Source organism: Zosterops lateralis (assembly GCF_965231275.1).
Source record: "Zosterops lateralis genome assembly, chromosome: 4".
Lineage (NCBI taxonomy): Eukaryota > Metazoa > Chordata > Aves > Passeriformes > Zosteropidae > Zosterops > Zosterops lateralis.
The window spans coordinates 35,259,802-35,284,595 of NC_139765.1; the positions used below are offsets into that span (position 1 = coordinate 35,259,802).

The 24,794-nt window shown below is 37.4% G+C and overlaps 1 protein-coding gene across 7 annotated transcripts in view; it reads right to left on the reverse strand.

Annotated features, from left to right (window-relative positions):
* Nucleotides 1-24,794, reverse strand: part of SYT1 (synaptotagmin 1) — a 345,379-nt gene that overhangs the window by 47,935 nt on the left and 272,650 nt on the right. For all 7 annotated transcript variants that reach the window (XM_083859065.1, XM_083859069.1, XM_083859070.1 and 4 more), the window contains 3 exons: nucleotides 24,185-24,352; nucleotides 20,754-20,921; nucleotides 2,081-2,198 (listed from right to left, as the gene is read on the reverse strand). In XM_083859065.1, coding sequence (XP_083715191.1) covers nucleotides 2,081-2,198; nucleotides 20,754-20,921; nucleotides 24,185-24,352 — 454 coding nt within the window. The remainder of the gene's footprint in view (nucleotides 1-2,080; nucleotides 2,199-20,753; nucleotides 20,922-24,184; nucleotides 24,353-24,794) is intronic.

Below are 24,794 nucleotides of genomic sequence, written 5' to 3' on the forward strand. Positions count from 1 at the left end.
ACTAGAGAGAAATATTTGCTAATCAACATAAAATTCTGTCACCTTCGTTAGCACTTAGAGAGTAGGTATTATTTAGTGTGAATAATGACAACAGAATCTCAGCTTGATTTCCAAAGTTGTTCCTGCATAATTTATTCAAAAGATAAATTCCCTAATGAAAGATACTGGATCTACTTTAAACCAACATTATTTCATCTATAATTACTCCCTCAGGAATACCAGACTAAACTGCCACTTATCACTGTCAGTGACTTTTGAATTCCTGTTGCAACTATGGTACCCCATTGGGTTTGTTTGTCTCCAAGAGAACATGATGTTTCAGGTTTGGCATGGCCCTAAAAAAGGAGAACCAAACCTCGCTTTCCCTAGAAATTTAAATGTCCTCTATGTGCCTCAGAACACAGAGAAGATTAAGTTTATTCATTTCCTCATAGTTATTTCCAACACAATGTACTATAATTTCCATCTGAAGTTTGTAGAAGCTCTTCAGTTCATCAGTGCTTCCCCTGCCCCCCTCTTTCATTTTTTATAAGCTGAGTACCCATCACATTGCTCATAAAGTTTGGAAAAGAATGGAGATGGAGATGCTCTGGCTGTCAGAGCTAACCCTCAGTCAAAAATCCCCACGCTCTGTCATTATGAGAATCTAATCTTTCATTACGAAACCTTGGGAGTAAATGTGCTTATGAACATTAATTTGCAACTGTTCATTGTGAGTGTTAGAGAAACTATTAGTGGTGTCTTAATCAAGCATCCATTGTGGACAAGAAAAGGCTAGCCTTTACTGAGTAATTACTACAACAACACTTGTATGTCCTTTACTTTTATGTCGCTTGCTGTGCAATGGATGACTTTAGATGCAAATAAAACAAAAGACAAAAACTGATAGAAGACTTTGTTTCCCCTCACCATGGGAAGGTCCTCCAGCTATTATTCATCGAAAGTGGTAAATAAAACCTTCATGGTTGCTTTTAGTAAGTTCCCATTTCTGTTTATTTTGCACATAGCTAGTACCTTGTGCTAAGATTATAAAAAAATAAGAGCAAACCAGTTTTTGTTTTGGTCACCTAGTAAATCAGAATGAGCAATTACATCATCTATGTGTTAGTGGCAGCTGTAAAAGTTTTCAGTCCTAAAACTGTGCTGGAAACAGCCTCATTCTCAATACTGCACAGCAACTGTTTCTTCTAAACAGAAGGCATACAAACCAAAATCCTCCTGGAACGACCTCACCTCATACAGCATCTTGTTATTTAATTTGGTCTCAATTAACTGGCAATAACACAATAACTTGTGTTCAAATTCCAGATGCAGCAGAGAACAGAAACCTACAGGGAGCTGCACCAGGTTGCTGGGACACAGCCCAGGTGCCACTGTGCTGACTGCAGTGTCCCTCAGAGGTGGCACACACCCTGTCACATACAGTGTGCACAGCCTCACCCCATAGAAAGGCTGCCAGGGCTGTTGGCATATACTGAGCACATTGGATGTATCAGCCTCACTGCCTATCACATGTACAGGACTGTCATTTTGATTTCTGGTGTGCATGCAAATGCAGAGCACCTCTAACTCTGCACGTGTAAGCAATCACACTTGAGCCCTTCAGATGCAGAAACAATCTTCCTAGCACCTCAAACAGCAGTCAGCATGGCAACCTGTGGCGAGTTCTTCTGTTACCTATTATCTGCAACACTGCAATGAAATGCTCACATTTTGTGAGATTAAACAGACAATAGGAATTGTAGTCAGATTTTTTCTCTTGCCTGAATAGTCTGTATTTATCTCTAGGCAACAGGAGAGAAGGAAAGTACAGAGAGCTTGCACTGTCATCTGATTGTGTAACACTTCAGACCTTGTCTTGGAGTGGAATGAAATGTATTGTGATTTTTTTTTTTTTAACCTAGAATTAGTTCTGATATACTCAGTCATGCCCCAACTTTCAAGAAAACATAAACCACAGCATTCAGGCAGGGTGCAAGAGCCCTTACCTTCTCAGCCAAGAGACCTCCAACAGAAAATGAGTTGATTTTCTACCTTTACAAGCCTGCAAAGCTTTGAGCAGATTTTCACACACACATACCTGATAGGCCACCAACATCCATCTTTTTCAGGTTCTTCGCCTCCAGAATGACGACAGTCAGTTTGCCAGCAGTAGGCACGTAACGGAGGGAGAAGCAGATATCACCCAGCTTTTCTTGCTGTGAAAGCAAACAAGACATAATGTTTTACTTTCATGATTTTTTTTAACCTTTTAGAAAATGTAATTTTGAAAGCCCCACAGAAAATTAGCAGGATTACATCTCTGACTCAAACTGCTAAAGGAAACATTCAAATGAACAATATTGAGAAAATTACCACCAATTGTCCAGATTAAATCTCAATAAATCTGGATTGATAACCTCAAGTCTGTTGCAGAAACCATCCTATATAGAACCAAATGACAAGATATGTGCTGGCCAGAAAGTAAGTGATACTTCTCACGATTTCACCCCTGACAACAGGAGTCCCACAAGTACTGTTTGCTCTTTAAACTAAGCCAGGAATTTTTTTGTTTTCTCCAGGCTACATTTCAGTGGAAATCTGTTAAGAAACATGCACACACAGCTACTGTTTCCTGTGAAATAGTAATACGGATTTTTCTCATCACACTTTGTCACAAAACCACAAAGTATAAAAAACCCACAAAGTACAAAATATTCAGTATAAAAAAAGACTTGTCTCCTATCTGTCAGAAGAGGAAAAAAAAAAAAAAAGGCAGATAGAGACCATGAAAGGACACAATACATCCCTCTTCACACAAGGAATAGCTGGAAGGATTTGGTTTTGCCTTCCAGCCCATCATCTGAGATCCTGCCAAATGCAGCCTTTTGCTATTCATCGCTTAATATTTTCCTAACAGTCCTGGCAAAGAGGGAAAAGCTGAATGATGTTTAGAATTACAGGAACTTTGTTTTAAAAGGATGAATAAGAGATAGGAACTTGCAGATGAGAGAGAGAGGATATTGCTTAGAAATGATGAGTTGGACGATCCAAGCTGTTTTCCTCCTTTCCTTTGAGACAAGAAGGATGAGCTTACATCAAGCAGACCAATAAAAAATTTCAGACAGCCATGCTTTTCTTTCAAAGGCATTGGTTCTTATGGCATATGTATACTTCCACAATTTATTCTGACAGTAGAGTATAAAGTACATTTCTATGATCATATCTTTTTGCTTCCAGTGTTTTTTTAGACACAGCAGAGAGCAACTTGCTCACATGCTCATGGATGTAGTGAATACTTCCTACAGAATAGACAGTCCATGTGCAAAGGACTTTACCTATAAAGTGACAGAGTCTAAACTGATTATTTCAAGTTGGGACTGAAATCCAGGGATAGTAATAGATAGTTCCCTGCCAGACATTATCTCAGCAATCACCAGTGGTCAGGAAACATACAGAACAAGCATAGTTATATGTAGTTATGATATGCCCAGACAGAACAAACAAAATAGCTCCTGACGTTAAATGTATGTATTGTATAAAAATGCTGTCAGAATGCACCTGTGGCAGTATCTTGAAAACTCATGGTGTCCTCCTCAGCTCAAAAGGATATGGTAGAATTGGGACAGATTCCAAGAAAAGCAGCAGGAATAAGCAAGGATATGACATAGTTTCTGCAGAAGGAACATGTAAGCAGATTAGGACTCTTCAGGTTGCAAAGTGAGGAGTTGGGGAAGAGACCTCTGTCTGACCCAGAAGGGCTAGAATGATGTCATTAGCTTGTTCAAAAGGACTGACACAAATACAAAAAAAATTACTCACATCTAGAACAACCCTACATTTCTTTCAGACCATGGACTGCACTACATGAACTACTATTCTTCTCTGACTGCATATACTGTCCTAAATCCCAGCATAGGTTCAGATCATGAAAATAGGAACTTCAGTCACGCAATCTACATAGCTCATGCCTGGCTTTAGCTGAGCTTCAGGTGGCACACTGACAGCAAAATGTGCTCCTGTTCACCTGAAATTTGGTTTTGCAAGTCCATATTGGATAGGGTAATAGTGAAGTTGATCCATCACTTGCAGGTTGTTCAGGATGAAGGAAATCAATTACTTATTGATTTGTGTTATCATGATCACAGGTCACCCAGCCTTCTCCACAGTCACTGCTCTATTACATTGTAGAGTTAGCTTAAATTTGCCACTGGATTCATGGGGCTCTGAGAAGACTGAAACAAGGTACATATGAAAGCTTATTTTAGTCCTCCATCTTAGAGATCTTTGTACCTACATTTTACCCAATATTCAATGGCTCTGCTTCACCTTCAGATTCATCAGGCAGAGCTTTAGTTGTAGCAGCACAGGAACTTTTGTCCCCTTTTAAATCAATACCATGCTTCTAATTCTTCCTTTCAGTGGATATTTGTAAGAGGTTTTTTAGCTTTTCTTTGCTTGGATTTCTTGGATTTTTGATTTTTTTTAAAAAAATTGGTGGCTTTTTTTTTTTTTTTTTTTTTGTAATCTTGTGTTGAGACAAGAGTGTGTTCAGAAAGCACAAAATAGCTTTAGGATTGTTGCTTCTGACCTGGATGCTTCAGCAGTAGCTGAAGAAAGTACTTTACACTCAACAGCTATTGCCACAGAGACCATCACCTCTCACCAGCATTTCTCCATTTGTAATCATGTTATGTTACTGTGCAAATACTGCAATTGTCTAGACAGAAGAGTAATTTTAAGAGGGTGTCTAATGCTTTTTTAGCCTCTTTTAATGTATTTTTAGCTGCAGGAAACACAAAGAAGGCAGCAGCACGCAAACAGCCAGTTTTCCACAGATCACCAGGAAAGCTATGGGAAACGGCAGCAGATAATGGGCTAATTCCAGTGAAAAACCTGAAAAAAACCCATAGGCACCTCATTAAATGCCTTTGGAATCAAGTTTAGTACTTTCTTGTTGGTATGAAAATCTGTATCACCTGCATTTCTACAATACTTCTTTTACTTGTAACCTTTTTTTTTTTTTTTTTTTAATTCAAAAAGTATTTGTCAGGTAAAACACTGGAAGTGGCAGCATTGCAATGAAGCAAAAACCCCAATCATTAGAGGTGTGGTTTGCAGGAGATAATTACAAACCCCTGCAGGGCTACACAGTACAGATGAGTGCTGCTGGTATGGTGATTATCCCATGGAGATGCCTTATTGTTATTATTAATTTCTTTCAGGCTGTGTATAAATAATTTATGTTAGTAAATTACTTTGATGGAGACTGTAAGTTAGTGTTAGAAACTTCCAGCCTGGAAGTTCATAGTCATTAACCTATTCATGTATAATGCTTATACACCAATCAAAAGATTCTCTCCATCTAAGCAACATCATAACTTCATTACTTCTAAAGAGGATGCAATGGAGCAGAACATAAATGACAGAGACAGTGCTGCTAACACTTCTTCAACTTAGGAAAGGCTATTTGAAGTCCTGTTGAGAACCTGGACTTTTTTAGAGATGACTCTTAAGTAGTTCCTGCCTGTTCTATGCTGCTTCTCCTATTTGTCAGTAATCATGTTTACCTTGACAGTTCACTCTCCTAATGAGCTACAGAGATAAATGCTTTTTATGCAGATTACTCTCATTTGTACTGCAGAATCTCTAACAGACATATCTATCTCATTAATATAAACATTCTCTACATTTTTTGTGGACTATATTACGAGAAAGTTAATGCTTGCAGTCCTCTTAGTAAAACAATACCAAAACAACAAACCACAGTACCATATGCTTTTTCCTAATTGGATATAACACTCAAAAACAATCAGTATAGGAAGAATACAAACACGGTGAGTTGGGTTTCCAACTTTGGTTCCTGGTTTCGATTATGAATATTTGCATAAGCCTGAAAGAATCACAATATAATGTGATTTATGGGCAAAGACCCAAAACAACACCATCTTGCTCTAATCAATATTTACAATGAAAGCTCGTAATGTTCACTGTATAGTTTTCACAGCAACCAAAATGTTTTAAAACTCTGTAGAGAAAACAGGGGCAGCATAAATGTGGGTTATGAGCTAAATTAGTGTCTTTCAAATTCAGGAAACACAGGTAAACTGTAGTGACAGAATCTCTAATCCCAATTCCCACACTGATGGACTTCAGGCAATTTTAGAGGCCACCACATGCTGTGTGCACACGGAGATCTCAAATCCAACAAATTCCTTTTCTTGCCGTGTAAGGCATGAATACACTAAGCCTCAGATAGTGCCACAATAATACTAGTGACAGAACCACATAGATGCAGAAATTGATGACATAAACTGGTCCCAATTTCAATTAAGCCACAGTAGCAAGTGGGTAGAATTAGCAACCTATATACAAAGCTGGGATCTAGAATTACGAAAGCATTGCTCCTTCACCCTCATAGAGCAAACAGGGATCACACTGGGGAAGGGCAATACTGGTTTGCTGAGCACATTTTTTCTTTAGACATGAAATTTAATTGCTACCACAGCTGTCTGATATTACTAGTTTCAAAGGCACAGCATTTTTGATAAGTACATGGGTAAAAAACAAAGCAGAAAATTTCAAACCTGCAATAGGTATAAATAATCAGGAAAGAAATAATTTTTTTTTGCTCTTATATTTGCAAATTAGGGCCGAGACGACCCCACAATATGAAGATGATTCTGCTACAATTAGGCATAGGAGTGGGAAGTGAGCAAGAAGCTCCTAGAACTCAGTTTGCAGATGCAGACTAGAAATAGATGGTGCAGCAGGGAAAGATAAGGAAGGGGAAGAAAAGCTGGAGCTAACATGTTAGCCCTTATAGCACTTTGGAGGTGTTCACATGAATACATATTCACACCAAGTGCCACTGTACCCCAAAGTTTGTGCACTACTTTTGGGATAAAATACCAAGAGTGGATAGGATAGGCAGAGCTCTCCCAAGCCTTTCAGGCAAAAGGCTTATTGCAGAAGTACCTGTTTCAGACTTGCAAAATGTTATCTATACATCTAGTCAATATAAACCCAAGGGCTTTAACAACTTTACCATTAATCTGACAAGAAGAGTAATTTCTTTGTTGTCCAAAAGAATTTCATGCCCATGAACACAGCAGCCAAGCTGGAGGTAAATAGGTGCTAAAAGCCTCTGGAGAGAAGGCAGAACCATCTTTATGATTGTAGCTACTGCGACTTTAAAGAAAATATTTTAAAACAATAAAATATGAACAGACAAGTGTCCTACTGCATGATTCCTTACTCTGATCAGTCTGTGTTTTGTCTTACAAAATGGAAGTACAGAATCTCTGATCAAAAGTCTCTCCTGTTTGCTTTTACTAACTTTTTCTTTCAGAAGAGTCGTCATAAATTACACCGTCTTCAAATGTGCACCCTTGGCCACAAAAGGAAAGGTCCCTGCTAATGTACATGCAGTTACAAGACATCCAACAAGAAAACCAAGCAGCAAAGTGAAATAGGTTATAGCATGAGATATTGGAAGAAAGAATTCTCAAGGCAAAGATCCAGAGTGTTCACTTTGGACCCTGCAGAAAAGGGACTAGCAGTGACAACAGGTTAAAGAAGAGATGGAAAAGAGACTGATATTAAGCAAAGAGAAAACAGAAATAGAAATAAAGGTCCATGAGATAGTTTAAAAAGGGAGAAGTTCTAGGGCGGACAAGGAATAATCTTTCAAATGAAGTGAATTCATTAAAGGTATTGGGAGGTAGTATCTGTAGGCATACAGTCATGCTATAAAGTATAAGTTAGAAAGAGCCAAAAGAAAGGGTTTAATTGCATATTCCTTTTGACTGACTTCCCTACCACAGCTCTACTCTGACTCTTTGTGATACAACTTTTTTATGCCAGCAGTACTTTTTACCTTGGCTTAAAGGGAACAGCCCTATCAGGATCTTTCTCTGGAAAGAAAAATGTCTACTTCTTTTTCTTTCTTCCCCCCCAGCCCCCTCTGAACAGCACTACTTGAAACAGAAATTTGTAACACATCTCTGTCATCTTGGTGCAATATACATAATCAGTGGATTACATTTCTTTTAACTGTGTAACTATGTAATATTACCCAACACAATGATAAACTGGACTTGAAAGCAATTTGGGCAATAAATTTGAACCAGCCAATGTTATTAAAGAATTAACAAACTAGGTTTTGTCAGCTTCCTCCTTTTAGTCCACTTATTACATTTTTAACTATTTAGAGAGAGTACTGCAATTACTGCTTTCTAAAAAGCAGAGAAAATGGAAAGTGAAAACACTGTTATTATTAGTAGAAAATGACACTTCACAGTCATCAGTTTAAAAGCACCACAATCAGATGCCTCTTGCAAAATGAGAAATGCTTTGGCCGAAGGCAGCTGAAATCAAAGATTAGCCAAACTGGACTCTTTGATTTCCAGACAAGAGACCATGCTATCAAACATACCAAGTTCTTAATTAAACAAGAAGAAACTGAATTTCTAAAATAAATGAGAAAGTGGGGAATGAATGAAAAGAATAATATATGGCAGAATGTCATGGCCTGTTTTTCTATAACTCTTTGCCTACCCACAAATGCTTGCAGGTGGCTGCTCTGCTTAATGATTGCATGTCCCTCTGTTTTCCCACTTGGCTTCTCCTCAGCTCCTGCCTGATTGTATTTCTAAATGTCACTCACATCTATGCAGGCCAGTGCACAAAACAAAATTAATTTAACTGAATGGCACACTAATATTATTACTTTTGACAGCATGGAAAACTTATTAACTACAGTATGTCACAAGGCTAGTCTTCTAGTGAGTAGTTTAAGTACAACATTGAAAGGAAATGTAATACATTTGAAAGATTTTTTTTCTTGGCTTATCAGACATTGTGAGAAATCAAATCACAAAGCTTTTCTCTAATTATTAGAATATTATATATGCACTGCACTACAGAAAGTCATTGTCCTCCTGTAACTGGGCAATAGGAGGCCACACTACACTTCCCATGCTTGATTTGAAATTTGTGTTAGTAAGTATGAGCATCTTAATGCTCAGTTAATGTAGTGTCTACTACCAAGTGTGACTTTAGTTTCCAAAGGTGACTGAATTAAAGCCTTAGACTATGAAATGGAATTACAGCATGCATCCAAAAATATATAGGATCAGTAGTAAAGCAGTAAAGAACTGCAGTAAAGAATCAAAATAATTAGCAATTTCTTACTTGTAAGATGTATGACTGCATGTGGTAGTGTACGAAAAGCCCAGTATGAACAGAATCCTTGCTACAACAACCATACATCATTGATTACCCCAAGACAGAACAAGCTGATTTGCACAAACCAGTAGAAGTGGTAATGATTGGTATGATGGAATGACTAATCATCTATGGCTGCTGGTAACTACTGCTGAAATTCATCAGCATCAGGGAAAGACTATCAGGCAAAATCAGTGCCTCCATTACTGAAGCCATATAGTACTAGGTTTCTATTTGTTCTGCAAAAACCTTAAAGAGAAATTCCATGAAATTCATGGATTACCTTCACAGGCAGCCATCTTCTTCCCTTTCCTGAAACTTCAACAAACTACTAAGACAATAAGACCTACCACAAAGACATTAAATAAATGTTGACTGATGTCCTTTCTCTCCTCTCTTGCTTGCTGCAGCACCAGTTCAGCTTTCATGTTCCTCCATAATACTCCCTAGCACTACCTCCAGCTCCCTTCCATGATCCCCATCACAAACCCCACACAACAGAGCAGCCTCCTCCAAAATCTTCTGAATTGCCAAATAGGAAAGAGGCAATACATACTGTCATTGTTTTAAAACTAGAAGCTTGCTGGCTAGCTATGGGCAGGCCAAACAGAACACTTGCCACATGCTCAAGGGTTTCCTTGAACAGGGCGAGAATCCGAGGATCCATCTTTGTTAAGACACTGCATTCCTTTACACTTAGAGAAATTTTCTTTCCTTACTCTCCAACTTCCAGGGCAGCATGGTACAATTTTGTACCAAAACCAGCTTGTGCCTTTATTTTCACATAAAGACAACTTAGACACACAGAAAAGCAAGGGTTCCCACTACACTGCAGCAATGACCTGAAAAGGGCTGCAGACCAAGGACCAGCACAGGAAAAGGGAAAGGAACTAGATTTCCTAATAGAAAAACCACAGACAGCTGATCTAAGTTGACAGCTGATAGGTGAAGACTTACAACAAGAGAGTTCTCCACCTGTAATTTATCAAGGTGAAGATTTTCTTTTATGTAAAATTTCACCAAAGCCAATGTCATCAGTTTTTTTCCATTCACTGCTTTTGTGCTACAACCACACAAAGGACTAGAAGTCCCTTTCTGTATCACTGTTTTTCATTTGTAACATTTTCTCACATTGTCCTCTTTTACTGATTTTTGTAATGAAGATTTTTCCAGAGCATCAGAACTGTCTACACATGAGGTGGGGTAAAGGATAAGCAGCTGGAGAAGAGGCAAGCTGAAAAGCTCAGAAAAGCTCTAGTTCTAGTCCTTCCTAGTTTAGGGGAAGTCAGAAATATGTAAAATACTCTCTCAGATAATTTCAGTATTTTTGTCTTTGATTCCACTTGAAATGAAGGAACTAATACATATCTCTTACCACAATGCCTTACGTTATATGTCTTAAGTTCAGCACATTAAATATTTATGTTCAGTTCAAGAATGAGGTCCTTTAGACTAGTGCTACATATTCAAATCTATTGACTCACCCTTACTAGGCTTATATGCACTTCTTAAACTAAGCATTCAAACGTTTATTTTTATGAAACTACTGAAAGATATTCAAGTGCTGGATAAATACATACTGGCAAAATTCTCTTTTGTTACTCTGTTTCTCCTGACTATTTAATTTTGAAAAAGTCTCTTAACACATTCTTTAGGAAAACAAGGCAGCTCATCAAAGGTCATTGGAGCAATCAAAACCACACACTCAATTGTATTAATCTCTTCAGTAAAAAGAAATAGTTCATTGCAGTTATCTAAAAATCTAGGAAAGAAGACTGCACTTATCATAAAATCTCTGGCTCAATGATGTTCCTTTTTAATAAATCTTAGACCACAAGGGAAATAAGGCTGAAACAGCACTAATGTTATACTTGTCTTACTCAAAAAAGGCCAAATAGGACGAAGGTGGTATCTATCAGTCATTTGTCTTTTATCAAACCCAGATGAAACAAAAGAAGAATTCACAAAAGTTTGTAATAATCTTGATTTAAAGGATATAAAATATTATGAATGTGTAGTCACATTGTTTTATGGAAAAAAAAAGGTATTTTCAACTAAAACCAGATTCATTCTTTGATAAGATTGGAAATTTGCTTGATGAAGGACATGCACACTCTTTTTCTTTTTTCTTTTCAAGGTCTACTGCTGTTTTTATAGGTAGGGAAGACATTTTGCTGACAAAGGAGGCAAGTGATATAAAACCTATCATAACAGTACAAAGTAATGCAACAGGTTAGTTAGAAAGAAAGTGCTTAATCAGTTAGCTATAGCCAGTCATAAAGAAGACATTTTTGAACAGCCAAAAGCAAATTTTCTACATTCTAACACAAAGAACTCAGGACTTTTTGTAAGTATCTTCTGAATTAGGAAAGGTATCTAACAAGACAATACCTCCTGCTGAGGATTCATAAGGTCATAAGCTACAGACCATGAACTGCTAGTCTAATGCTGTGCAAAACAATCAACAGTAGACATCATCAGAAGTGGCTGGTGACTTTGCCTGGCAAAGAAATAAACTATGCTGCACACAGTTCTTGTGTACATAAATCTTTTTTTAGATGCTGAAAACTACAAAGATGGTAAAAAGTCACGACTCTTACTGGAAAAATGAAAACCTGATTTTGAAAAACACAGAAGATTAATTTCTGCAGTTTTCTCAAAAGAGGATTGGACATGACTTGATTACAGTGAATAAGTACTGTAGAGAAGAGCAAGCATCATGTATTAAATTGCTTGAATCTACTGAAGAAGGGCATAATGGGAATCAGCAACAGAGTAGAATCCAGTAACATCCAAGTAACAAGTGATGCACACATTTTTAAGAGAGAGAGAGTATTACTGAAGCTATAAAAGGATGTGTTATCTTCTTCATCCACTTATGTTTTAAAATCAGAAACTTTCAAACTCTTTGGGCTTAAAAACCCCTCTAAGAGTTTTCCAGTGGAGGTGCAAAGCTGCCTTTAACAAACCTTGCCGAGGTCTGAGAATCCGACAGTTTCTAGGTCCTTGCTCCAAAACCAAACAATGTCTAACTTTCAAGCTTGTAAGGGGGTTTCCTTGTGTGACTTCCCTCCCAAATTGGAATTGGGAGAACACTATTAGCTCCAGGATCCTGCCTGTTTCCTAGACTGAGTTCAAATTACAGGAGGTTCTTTGAAATGTTTCTTGAAGACCTAGGAGTCCTTCAGATTTAGGGCAAATAATACCACCTAATTTAGAGAAATGTCTAAATGAATTGATAGGAAATAGCACTGTTTCTAAAAAAACCAAAGTTTTTTTGAAATGGGAGACTTTTTTATAAAAGAAAATTTTAATGTTAGCTAATACAAATGACCCACATGTCATAGAAAGCTTGTCTGCTCTAAAACATCACAGAAAATTAATATTTGCCCTGATAATTAATGTGCAAATCTGGGTGAGTAAAACCACTTTCATCATAATCCACTCCTAAATCTGGGCTGGGCATTAACAGACAGGGGATGTCAGCTGCAGGCCACAGAGCACTCCCACAAAAATGAGCTGCTGCCAGTTTTGAAGACAAGGTTCCACTCATCAACAAGAGGTCCTCCTGTTAATTTTCAGTTACTGAAGAAGATATGGAAAAATACAGGTAAAATAACTGGATTCCAGATAAGCAGAAATAATTAAAGTAGCACCTAATATTAAGCATCTGATGGGAAGCTCAGGTGCTGTCTGCCTGTTGTCAGCCTTAGCACTGAGAAGCTGCAGTGCCATGTTCTATACCAGTGGTATCTGGTATAGATGAATATTTGCAAACCTCACATAATGGTAATCGTACAGGGAATGACTTGAGTCAGAATTTTATGGCAAGCTCTTTGGCTAAGAAGAAGAGATTTGAACTCAAGGTCAGCCACAAGTGGAGAAAGGCACAGAGAAGGGTTCCCCAATTCAGTTGCCTTTATCAGCGTAAGTGGACATTGCAGCACCTCCTAATTCCATTATGTTGTAGGCAAATGCATGCGGTCCAACAAATAGCAATAACACCACTTTCAACTCTCTCACTGCTAGTTAGGAAACTTCTATCTCTTACACTATTTCTGTAATTGTGATTGCAGACATAATTGTCAAGGAAAACATCTTGACCTCCATGTCACTGGATTCAGTTTCAGGTACATGTTTTACTCTAGCTTTAGGCCAGCAAGAAGCACATACAGAACATATCTGGATCCAAAAAGAGAATGGAAATGGATTTCATCTGTGCACTGATGATAGTAGCTCAAAGTGAGCTGTGTTCTGCTCTAATGAGACTGTTGCAATGATCATACTCCTGGCCTCTACAGAAAAAAAATCATAATCTGTAAAGTCTGCTATTGGAGAGGACAAAACAACCACAGTATCCCTCCATCCCTCTAAGTGAGTGAGCCGGCCCCTGAGTGCTTCTCTAGTTATGATAGTAACAATTACAAAGTAAGCTGGAGAAGGCCACAGGAAAGGAATAGGAGAGAAGTACAGGTGCACAAAACTCATCCTGCTGCATTAGCTGTAACACACTAACAACACATCAGCCACTGCAAGGGTTTTCTTTGGCCTTTGGTAGAAGGCTGACTTATATGATACAACTGAACAGGAAACTACAGGACTGAGTTATCCATTTAGCCTAGAAATAAGACCTGATATACTTCCTAAATTCATGTACTCTACGTCTTGAAACATTAGCATAAACTAACTAAAAGTCTAATACCTCTGAACTGAATAAACAGTTTTATGTTCCAGATTCTGACTGTGATTAGGCATTTTGTGCTAATTCCTGTCACAGGTATAATGCAAAGTGCTTCAGATACCAGTTTAAACTCATTGTTGAACTAAAAGGAAACACAACAGGCTCTGAAAAAAGGTTAAATGGTTACTATGGTAATCTCTGACATGGTTTAAACCAGTGTATAAAAGGTGAGAGAGGAAAAAAATAAAGAGAATTGCTTATCCTTTTCTTTCTTGGACCACTATTCCTAAATGTTTGTGTCTCCTTTTCAAAAAATATCTTTCTCTGATGTTTCTGGAATCCAAAAGTTTCTAGTTCTACATGGAGTGCGCACAACAAAGCAAAGAGATTGGAGTAGCATCCAACTCCTCCTCAACCTTCTAGTGAAAATGCTGTTGTCATCTTTGTGAGACCTGCTCTTTCCTCATGACTGTAAAAACGCTGCTCTCTGTTCTGAAGGTCCTTCTAATGATACTGTATTTTGATGCAGCTTTTTTACAGCTTCCCTTAGCTCCTGATCCTGGTTTATAACAGCAAGCAGATAACAATTTTCATCACTGTTAGTTTGGAAATGTAGGGGAGGAAGGGAAATAAGGTATAATCCTGGACTAATGCAAAGCTTTTGCCTAGAATCCCAGTGAGGCCATTTCTGCCTCTGGATTAGGCATTCACTGATGCTGGTAGTAAAAAAAACCCCATAAAAGTCATGCAAGTCTAGTAGGAGAACAGTATTGAACAATTCCAGATTTAGCACATTCTGTGGCCCTTTCACACTCATCAGCTGGTCTTAAAGATACATTTGTAAACTCTCCCAGAATACAGAGCTTTGACTTGGGAGTACTCAACAATTAAATCTGTATCTCCTGTAATTCCTTCTGCAGTTTCCATCCAAAATATCTCTTCATACTCTAGCTTCAGATGAGTTTGATCCCTCTCAGTAGCTTCCTCAAAAATGTCTAAAAACACTATACAGAACACTGCTTTCCAATTGCCATTGTATATGGCTGTGTCCTTGTGTTTTAAAATACCTTATGCTGGAGCAATAAAAAACCCCACACAGTAATATTAGTAATGTGGAGGCTGGGAATTGCCCACTATTCCTTCCTTTGGCCTTGTAATTTTCTACAAGGTTCTTAGCAATACACTTTGTCTGACACAAGTATTATTATTATTTTGTGTATTAAGGGTTATTGGATGCTTAGCACCAAGTGTAGGATCTACTATTTCACCCTCAAGATGCCCTTCCGCATATGGAAGGAAAATGGTAATAAGAATGTTTTTGGCCAATAAGCAATACAATACATGTTTTTCTACTCTCAGAATGAATACTGTCCAGGAACAGAAAAGCCATGGAAGAGCTTGAATTTAACACTATCGCTGAGCTTCTCCTTCTTTTATACCGTCCCCTGTATTTGAATTTAATATCTGTAAAGCCAGACAATTTGAGATGAATCAAGACAAGTCCCCTTTTGATTTCAAGTAAGCCAATTACATTCTTTTTATTATAACACAAGAATGTCTCTGACCTCCTAAGGTGTCTCTTCCAGAGAAGGAGTTAAGAAAGAGAATACTCAATAAAGGTATATAGTGGGATTGTCAGCACTTTGACTATGAAAGACGAGAAAAGAAATGCATAATTCTAATGAATTGAATACAGTACCCTTACAGCTCTACTTGAATGATATTGTTTTACCTTTAAAATAATTTAAGCATCTTCAATTTCAAGATTAAAAAAAACCCCCAATTAACTGCTGAAGAATTTTAAAGCAGGCTTGCTTATTCTCAAACTTCAGAACCTCTGTTTTGTTCCCTGTCTCAGTAGGAAATTCAGAGGCAGGACAGATGCTGCACTTACAATGTTGAACAGGAAATTCAACAACCTCTGTTTACTGCATAAGCTCTTCACAAAACCTGAAAATTACAACCTCCTTAGATTTAACATTTTAAAGTTTTAATTGGGTGTAAGAAGAAGTGAACTTGAAAAGATGTAAACACCATGAAGAAAACATAATGTTCCAATACAACATGCAGCTAAATAAAGGCAACTTCACATTTTAAAATTTGTCTGACACTCTGACAGCATCTCCATAGGGATAATGATACTCTCTTTTGCAAAGTACTGTGCTCTCTGCAAAGCTGTAAAAGAGCTAAGTGTTATTACCAGAGATAGGAAAGGCCTATTAGATCATCTGTCCATTGCTCATGTAACTATACCAGAAAATAACAGTGATTTGCTGCTGTAATTTGACAGTGACTTCTGTAAAAATGTCCTTTCTTGGATCTCTGCAAGTTTCAGTTCCAGAAAATCAATAAGCTGGGTGGCTCTCTAACTTTTTCACAGTCTCTAACTTCTATGAAGTATACCAAGGTATTAAATACATGTGCTTCAGGCCTACTTTTCCACCTCCTTCCTTCACCCTTTACTTTTGGATAAGGAAGGAAAGAATAGTCCTCATGAACAGCACAGTCAAGGTTCACAGAACTGATCTTTCACTGTCCAGCTGCAGAAGGCTTGCCTCTCACTCTTTTCCAAGGCAGCACTGTGCATCTCTCCTGCTTGGGGTTGTGCATCACATAGGAGTGATGTGGTGTTTTCCAGCAGACTTCCCACTCAGAAGCCTTGTATAAATATACCCACCATCACCCCTGTGGTATGAGCATGCATCCATCATGGAAACTAACCATGCTGGATGCCTGACCAGATAAGGAATAGAGTCTCATGTGATGGCAGTTGTGAAAGATCTCCAGAACTCTTGGTGGTGGATACTGTCAGGACAACGAAGATCCTTCTCCTTATAATAAAATGCTCTGCTTCTCCACTGCTTTCAAGGGAAAGAATTGTTTCTGCTCTTCCTTATATTCCCTAAAATTTCTTGGCATGTTTTCACAACAGGTTTTCAATTTAAGTGCCAATATAACAAAATGTCTGGAGGGAAATCAGCTGAAGTATTCAGAAGATGACTCTCAGTATGATTCACACCGCTGTGAGCAAAGAAGAGGTCTGTCTGGCCTGCTGTACTGGAGTGATAACAGATATTGGATGCAGTGTGTACTGAGATGAAGTTAATAGCAATGACATCTGGTAGATGACAGAGAGGAGCAAACTCTTGTGATCTGCTTTTTAACACTCTGTGCCCAAACCATTATATGTCAGACTTGGTAAAAGTGAATAACCTTTCAATATCTACCACTCCTCCCTCCCACACTCTCAGTCAAATGAGACTGTAGGACTACTAGACACAAGGACAGCAGATCTAAAAGAAGCCAAGGAAAAAGGATTCAAGGTATACAGCTCATTAGTAGTGGCCTTCTCAATATTCAGCAGTCATTGCACATTCCTAAAGCCCTCTCACAGTCATAACAAATGCTCACACAAAGGCTTCTACCTTCAAAGTACTTCACCAACATAAATATATTAATAAGACCTTTCCCAGAAGAGAATGCAGTGTCAGAGAGATGCCATTCAAATGGCTAGGCTGTGAGAGTTAGAGCTTACATTATTTCATTAAACCTTCATCATCTGTCTTCAATTTTGAGCACATTTAGAAAAAAGGACAGAATGTACAGTGGAGCTTTATGAGCAAAAAGAAGAGTAACTGCTTGTAAAATTGTTTTGCCCCCTATGATTGAAGTGGTAATTAAATTGTAATTCTGTGATGTGCATCAGCTGAATCTGACATAAACTAAACCCGAGATTTTTATATTCACTTTGACTGATGCCACCTAGATAGTTCTTTTAAAGTGACTGGTTGACAACTGCCACTGATTCACTTTAGTATACATCTTGTCTAGGGGTCATAATTAAAACATTAAGGATACTTTGGCAACTTATACTTAATTTCAAACATATTAAAATTATAATTAGCACTAGATTGCTGAGAACTGACAAACTTGCCTTAGTGTTGTAAGGGCAAGAAAGGAAATAAAGCCTGTGATTCTTCAAATATTGCAAATCTCATGCAGATGTGCTTTTCAAGGACAAATTCCTTACACAATTACAACACGTGTAATAGTCTGCAAAAGATATTTTGTTAGCAATAGAATTAGATTTGTCATAAATTTTTGGATGAAATCCAGTTGCTTAGGTTTTAATTTGTTATTTTAGTAAGCCAGACCACCATATCATGTTCAAGATCACTACCAAGAGACAAATATGTGTCTACAGTCGCTACACAACTGGTATAGGTAAATTGTGTTAGTCTTCAGATACACAGTGCTACCTTTGTTAATTCTGAAACCAGGGTGCTTCTTAGTTGCAGCTGTATCTGTCATGAATTCTGCAATATCTGCTGGGTCAGATGACAATCCCTTTATGCAGATACAATCTCTCCCATCCCTACTTATTACTTAAAATACACTAGAATTTGCTTGGAATCTTTGCTGTTGAGCAGGGACTGGAACATTGAAGATGGTAAGGTACTTGAATCAAATATGGATTCAAAGGTTTTCACTTCATGTGAAACACAACTCCCAAACTGCTGACAGATGCATCTCTCCCGGTTCTTGGTAGAGATTTCTCTTCCAAATTGGGCTAAGCAATTATTTGAATCTGACTCAACATATATATGACAGAAGTAGAGGTTCCATAGTGGAGTAGGAATAAGTTTGGATTAAATACACTTGGCTAAGGAGTAACTGGTTTTTGTAGGATCACTTTTTATTTGTTCAGTGATCTTACAAGCTGTTACCAATCAGCTACACATAGCATACAGAAAACTAAGACTAACATGTCTCTATATACTCCAAGTGATAATATTTTTCCATATTGATTGGATACCTTGCATGCTTGAGCATTGAGATACAAAAATAAAACATGAGATCTCCTGCAGTATGAAAAAATATTAAAGGAGTTGGTACAAGCATAGGTTTTCATGATGTTTTCATATCATCATATCGCCTAGCTCCTTATAAATAAAATCGCCATGCTTTGATGGCAACTTCAAAAAGATTCCATCAAAAAAGTATAAAAATAACAGTAGTTTTTCTTCATAAACAGTACCTGAAATTTGAAGAAAGATGAGGGCAACCTAGATTTCATCTCTACAGCAAACTATTCAAAGCTCTTGCAATACTCTTTTAATATCCAAATACTTCAAAAATTATTTATTTTAATTATCTCCTTCTGTTTTAATAAATAGTACTTTCCAAGTCAGGATGCATTTCTGGAAGTAGCTCACATGCTCAGTATCTGTTTCAAGCAAGGTTTTAACAATATTGTATTAGCAAGGTATGAATTTTATGAAAGCAACCAAGCAACTGCATCAGGTCTTACTGTGGATGTTAGCTAGAACACTTAAGAAGCAACTTTCTATGCAATAAGGCAGATGAAACCCCACACTAATCTATAACATGTTATCTGTAAGCTGCATATAGGAACATCATTGTTTTTATTCTAAAAGCTTAAAGTTATACTACAAAGAAAAAGTGATGATTCTGTTCTGCATAGTGTTTGGCTTATTTTATGTGTTTTGAAACAGAAAAGCATGAAACACTTGGAAATCACATAGTAGTGTAATGAAAGACTGATTTGGTAATAAAAATTGGAAGGATTAATACACTCCAATTTCACATTTTAAGCTTTCTGATAAGCTGAGCACTTAAAAGAACAGGCTCCTTGTACTACAAACTTCCTTTATCTCTTTTTTCCATTTTCATATTTAAGAGTGGAAGCAAAATGCCCCATCCAGCATGGCACTGATGTCACCTGCAGAAAGAGAGCCCTGCGAACATTGCCACTATGAAACAATGCCATGCAGAAGAGTCTCAGTGTGGCAGTGGCTTTCAAATCAATAAGCAGCTGAAAAAAGCCATCTGAAAATACAGTCTTTAAAACAAACATTCAAAAAGGCAAGACTGAAATCTACCATTTTTGAAAATCTGAGAAAGCTGCATGGCTCTGCATTTGCTGCTGTTTTCATCACTTTTAGTCTAAATCAATACTCAGGTTTTCCATCACTTGTGAGAAGGAAAGATTTCATTCACAGATTGCCCCTTTAATTACAGAAAGTAAGATTTGAATCCAAAGCACTTTATTAGCTGAATTAGACGATGAGAAACTCAGACTCACGATTACTTCTCCTCCCACCAGACAATTAAAGCATGCACTCTGAGTGGGCAAGGACTGTCTATCAATCAAAAAGAAAAATAATGTAAAAATGAGTACAAAATGGTCTTACAATAAGCAAAAAGTTGGATGTATCAGTATGAACAATCTCATAGGATGCACAATCTGGTGATGAAATATTTCCAAGAAGTGTCTTGTGTACATGTAGCACTATATCTAATAAATAATGAATTCAAGGGATGTTGACAATGAGAGGAAAATAAAAAAGGTGATAAATATTTGAGTAAGATGCTATTTCAAGGGTTTTGTAAAATTCATAATTCTAATTAAGTGATACTATTGTATAGCAGTTCAATAAAACTGTAAGGTATTTCAATGAAACTCTATTATTATCATGTACATGTCTTGAGATGCAAACCCCGAGAACCACCAAGAAACCTAAATGCACACCACTTACAATGCAAACGCAAATTCTACATATCCAAAATGCACCAATTCAAGAAAAGGTCAAACTCAGGAAAACGTTTCTAAAATGTTGCATAAAGTATCAAAAAGATTGATTGAATTAGCAGAGGAGAATGTCGCATTCAGTAAGTATTGGAAAAGATGCTTATCAAAAATTTATCAGGAAAGTAAGTCTGAGAAATGCTGATAACAGATGAGAGCTGTCTTGGCAAAAAATAAAAAATATTTCTAGTTTATCTGTTTCTCTAGGTGAGGATAGAAGTGTTCTGGGAGGGAAAAAAGTCTGTTTTTTCTTACCTCTTCTTTCTCTGCACTTTGCAAGTCTCTCCACTCCTCAGTGACATGACCAAAGTCCACTGTGTTCATTGCAACTTTATATTCCCCAATGATGTCATGTTTGGAGAAACGATCAAAGTCATAAACTGCCATCACTAAAGTTTTTCCACCCAGCTCGGAGTATGGCACCTGCAAAGACAAGAAAATGACAAACTCTGCATCTGAGACAATAAAGACTGGTCCACCACAATGCAAATCTATTTCTTTTGTTTATCAGCTGTCATCTCAGGTAAATTGAACTGCAGAGAAAATTATGAGGTATATTTGTTTCAGAGTCACCAGATGCAGTATTTCTTGAGACAAGGCTCTGGCACTCAATAGAAGAATGTGGCAGCTCACTCATCACTCCTGGGTTTTTCTCATTCTACTTCAAATCATTTTGTGGGTGATGAAACTGAAACAAGAAGCCAAATTACTTGCACTGAAGATACATGAACTTTTCACACAATGGTGTTTTTTCCTCAATAAATCACCTGTCATCACTCAGAGATGGCTAGCTCCCACACTGATGAAAAAATCAGCACTGCCTTACTATATATGACACAAAGTTATTAGACACTGGATAGGTCTCTTACAGTACCAATACTTGGTTAATTACCAAGGTATATTTTTCAGTATTACACCTTTCACATCACTAAGATGCTTTTTAATTCACAATGTGTAACTAGAAATTGTGGTGGCAGAAGGCCAAGTTCTGACTAATTCTCCAGCTGTTCTCATGTGGTTCAGACAGATGTTGTGGTTTGGATGTTTATGAGTCACATTTTTAATATTCAGATGGAGACATGCAGCTCAGGTAAGCTACACCTGAGTGGCTGTCAGAAAAAGTCTGATTTAGGAATTGTATTGGATTTATGTGAACACTTGGTCAATCTGAATGTATTCTGCTGGTATAAATGGTTTCTATGGGATAAATACTTCATTAATTAGAAAGTGAAAGTGTGGCATTACCATTGGCCTTGTTAACCTCTATGTTCTTGTCTGCTTAAACTCTAGGACTGTTGTGTTTCGTTACTGTTTGGCTTTCATTTGCTTACTAAAATACTTACTAATAAGTAGTAATTTTCCCTTTACATAACATCTTATATAACATTTAAAATGAGCTTATCAAGTTGAGAGCCAGATCTAGCTTCCATTATCATGTCAAATAGTTTCAGTGGTACATGGTTGTGTATCTCAGTAAATACTACAGCAAAATCTATTTTTCATTCTTCAAATTGTCTGCAGCTTCTAAAAAGCTAGAAAGGGCAAATTATATGAAAGGAAGAATTCTAAATAAAGTTTGTTTTATTTTTACACAGTTTCGAAAACAGGAGAAGAAAAATGTTCTAGAGTCTTTTTCTCTGTTAGTTTACAACACCACTTAATGGATCCTGGTCACTTGGAATTGAATGTAGTCACAAAGACTACATCCATCATTATTTACTTTTCTGTACTTAACTTTAATAAAGCTCATTTTAACTATCTCCCTTTCTAAATATTTCCTTCATTTATTACTTCTAATGTAGTGTCAGTCTCCAGCTTTGTTCTGGACTATCAAGGATGACCTCAGCTCTCGTGAAGGGTTGTTTCCTCTCCCTGATTTCTGCTCAGACATAATCATTGTCTTGACTTAAAGTAAGTGAGAGTTTGGTAGAAGGACATGTATACGGGAACTTTTTTCTGGCACAGATGTGTCACTCCTCTAGACATAAACCCTGTTCCCACTTTGGATCTGAGGGGGAACACCTCCCTTTGCCAGGCTGGTGTAGGGCAGCTAGGATTTCTCAGTTCCTTTTAGCACTGCAGTGTGGGTATACAATTCAGACAGCTGCAGTCTGACAAACACTTGCACCCTGGAACAGAACCATGGATGTCTGGGAAACAGAAATGAAAAAGGGAAGGACTAAGGTTCAGGGCTCAAGATGCAATACAGCAGAAGCATAAGTCAACTCATTCCCATTAGCCATACCTTGGGAGGAAGGCAGGCAGTTCACACCTGTGCCCTGCGAGAAGACAACAGCACAGGCCTGGACTGCCTGGTGGGCAGCACTGCCAGAGAGATGGGAAGGATGCCAACAGAAGCTGTGCACCACCTGAAGTGGGTCACAGGAGCAAAGCTCTGCACAAGTAAATAGATACTGCCAAGAGTTCCCACGGAAGCCGCTATTATAGCTGCAGTTCCAGTTAAATAGTCACTGTAGTGCTGAGAACAATGACAGTACTTGGCATGCTCTGCTGGTTTTCTCTCAAGTACAGACCAGAGACCACAGGGGATGATCAGTACCATATTGAGATGCACCTAAACACTCTGTCAGGTCTGGCATGGAAAACAAACTATTTTCTGGAGCATAAAATTTAAATATTGAAGTTGTGACTTACAACAACAAGTGGACATTATAGTCCAGAAGTGGCTGGTCTGATTTATAACTTGTGTCTTCATCTTAGATGACAGCATTATTTGTTTTTTCTTTGCTTTTGTGAGCTGCATGGGAATATGTAATTTAGAACTCTGATTTCTTTTAAATACCCTCTTAGGAAAGCTCGAGAAAGAAATAACTCCCCACAAAAGATTACTTTTATGAACATCTTCAAGAAAAAAATAAGCTTATATATGCAGTAGTAGTTGTGGCCTACAGGGATATCTTTCTCATTGAATGATTTCATAGCCTGAGTCTTTCACTGCTTCTGTTTTCAATCTGTAGCTGTCATTATAAGATTGGGCACAAAGAGAAAGGCCTGTAGTAACAGCAGAGGAATGTATATAAGGAGAAGCCCTGTGAAACACGCTGTACAGTGTGCCTTTATTCTATTTAACTGGGGTTTGAATTCGGCTACAGTTTTAGAAAAACACTATTGGAATGATGTAAATACTGCAACGTAAGGCTTACCTACATTTATTTTAATTCATATTTTATTAAACCTGAGCCACAATTTATTTTTATACATCAAGTAGCATGGCAAAGAACTGCTATGACAAAGTCTAACATTAATCTGCAATATTATCCTTCACCCATTTACTTCCCTTGAGTTTTAATATATATTTCAGGAAACGTTATCCTGAATTTCATAAATCAGATTACAAAGGTATTTTAAGAAAACGTTGGTCTAGTGAAATTGACATGACATTTGTCAAAGTGTCACAGTTTTCTGAATTTCTTGTTTGTTTTATCCAGCCATAAAATATGGATCAGATTGTCATCTATGAGGATAATCTAAGTGTTCAAAATCAAACTGTGCCTTTTTAAACCTATCTGACCATGTACTATACCAAGATTGACTATCACGGCTTTCTATCACACAGAAAATCATTTTGCTGCAGTTATCATTTAACTAAGACATCTAAATTCATAGCCAAGCATGACACACAAAGTGGTTAAATAAAAAAGTATCAATAATTATCAAAAAACTACCTTGAATGTAAATTGCTCATTGAAAACAGGGTTAAGGGTCTTTCTGTGGACTTTTGTCTCATATTTCTTCTTCTTATCAGGCAGCAGGAAGACTTTCACATAGGGATCAGATGTACCACCCATATCTAATGCAGGCAGCTCAGCTGCTTGAATAATCCCAACCAGAAGCTGAAAAGAGAGAAAAAACAGCAGAATGAAATTTCAAATAGATGTTTATAAAAATACTGTAACAGAGGAATGCATATGCAGACTCTATTTCTGGTTAGGAGAAACTATCTATACTTCCCCCGCTTCTCCCTCCACTTAAGGAAGGCAAATGAAGCAACACTATTGACTTTAGAAAACCAATTATGGCAGATGCAGACTCTACAAAGGCTGTTTTAAAGCAGAAAAGAGGTTTTCAAAGGGCAGCTGATTACAGCTAAATACAGACTTCATCCTTTTAAAGACTGCAATCAAATAACTTTCAATTGCTCTCTCCTCTTGTGCATTATTTTTCTATGCTGAGCACCATGAATAGAAATCACATTATTAAACAATCAAGAATGTCTAATTTTGACTACAAAATTTTTGCATTCTAAACCCCCAACATGTAACCTTCCCCCAACCA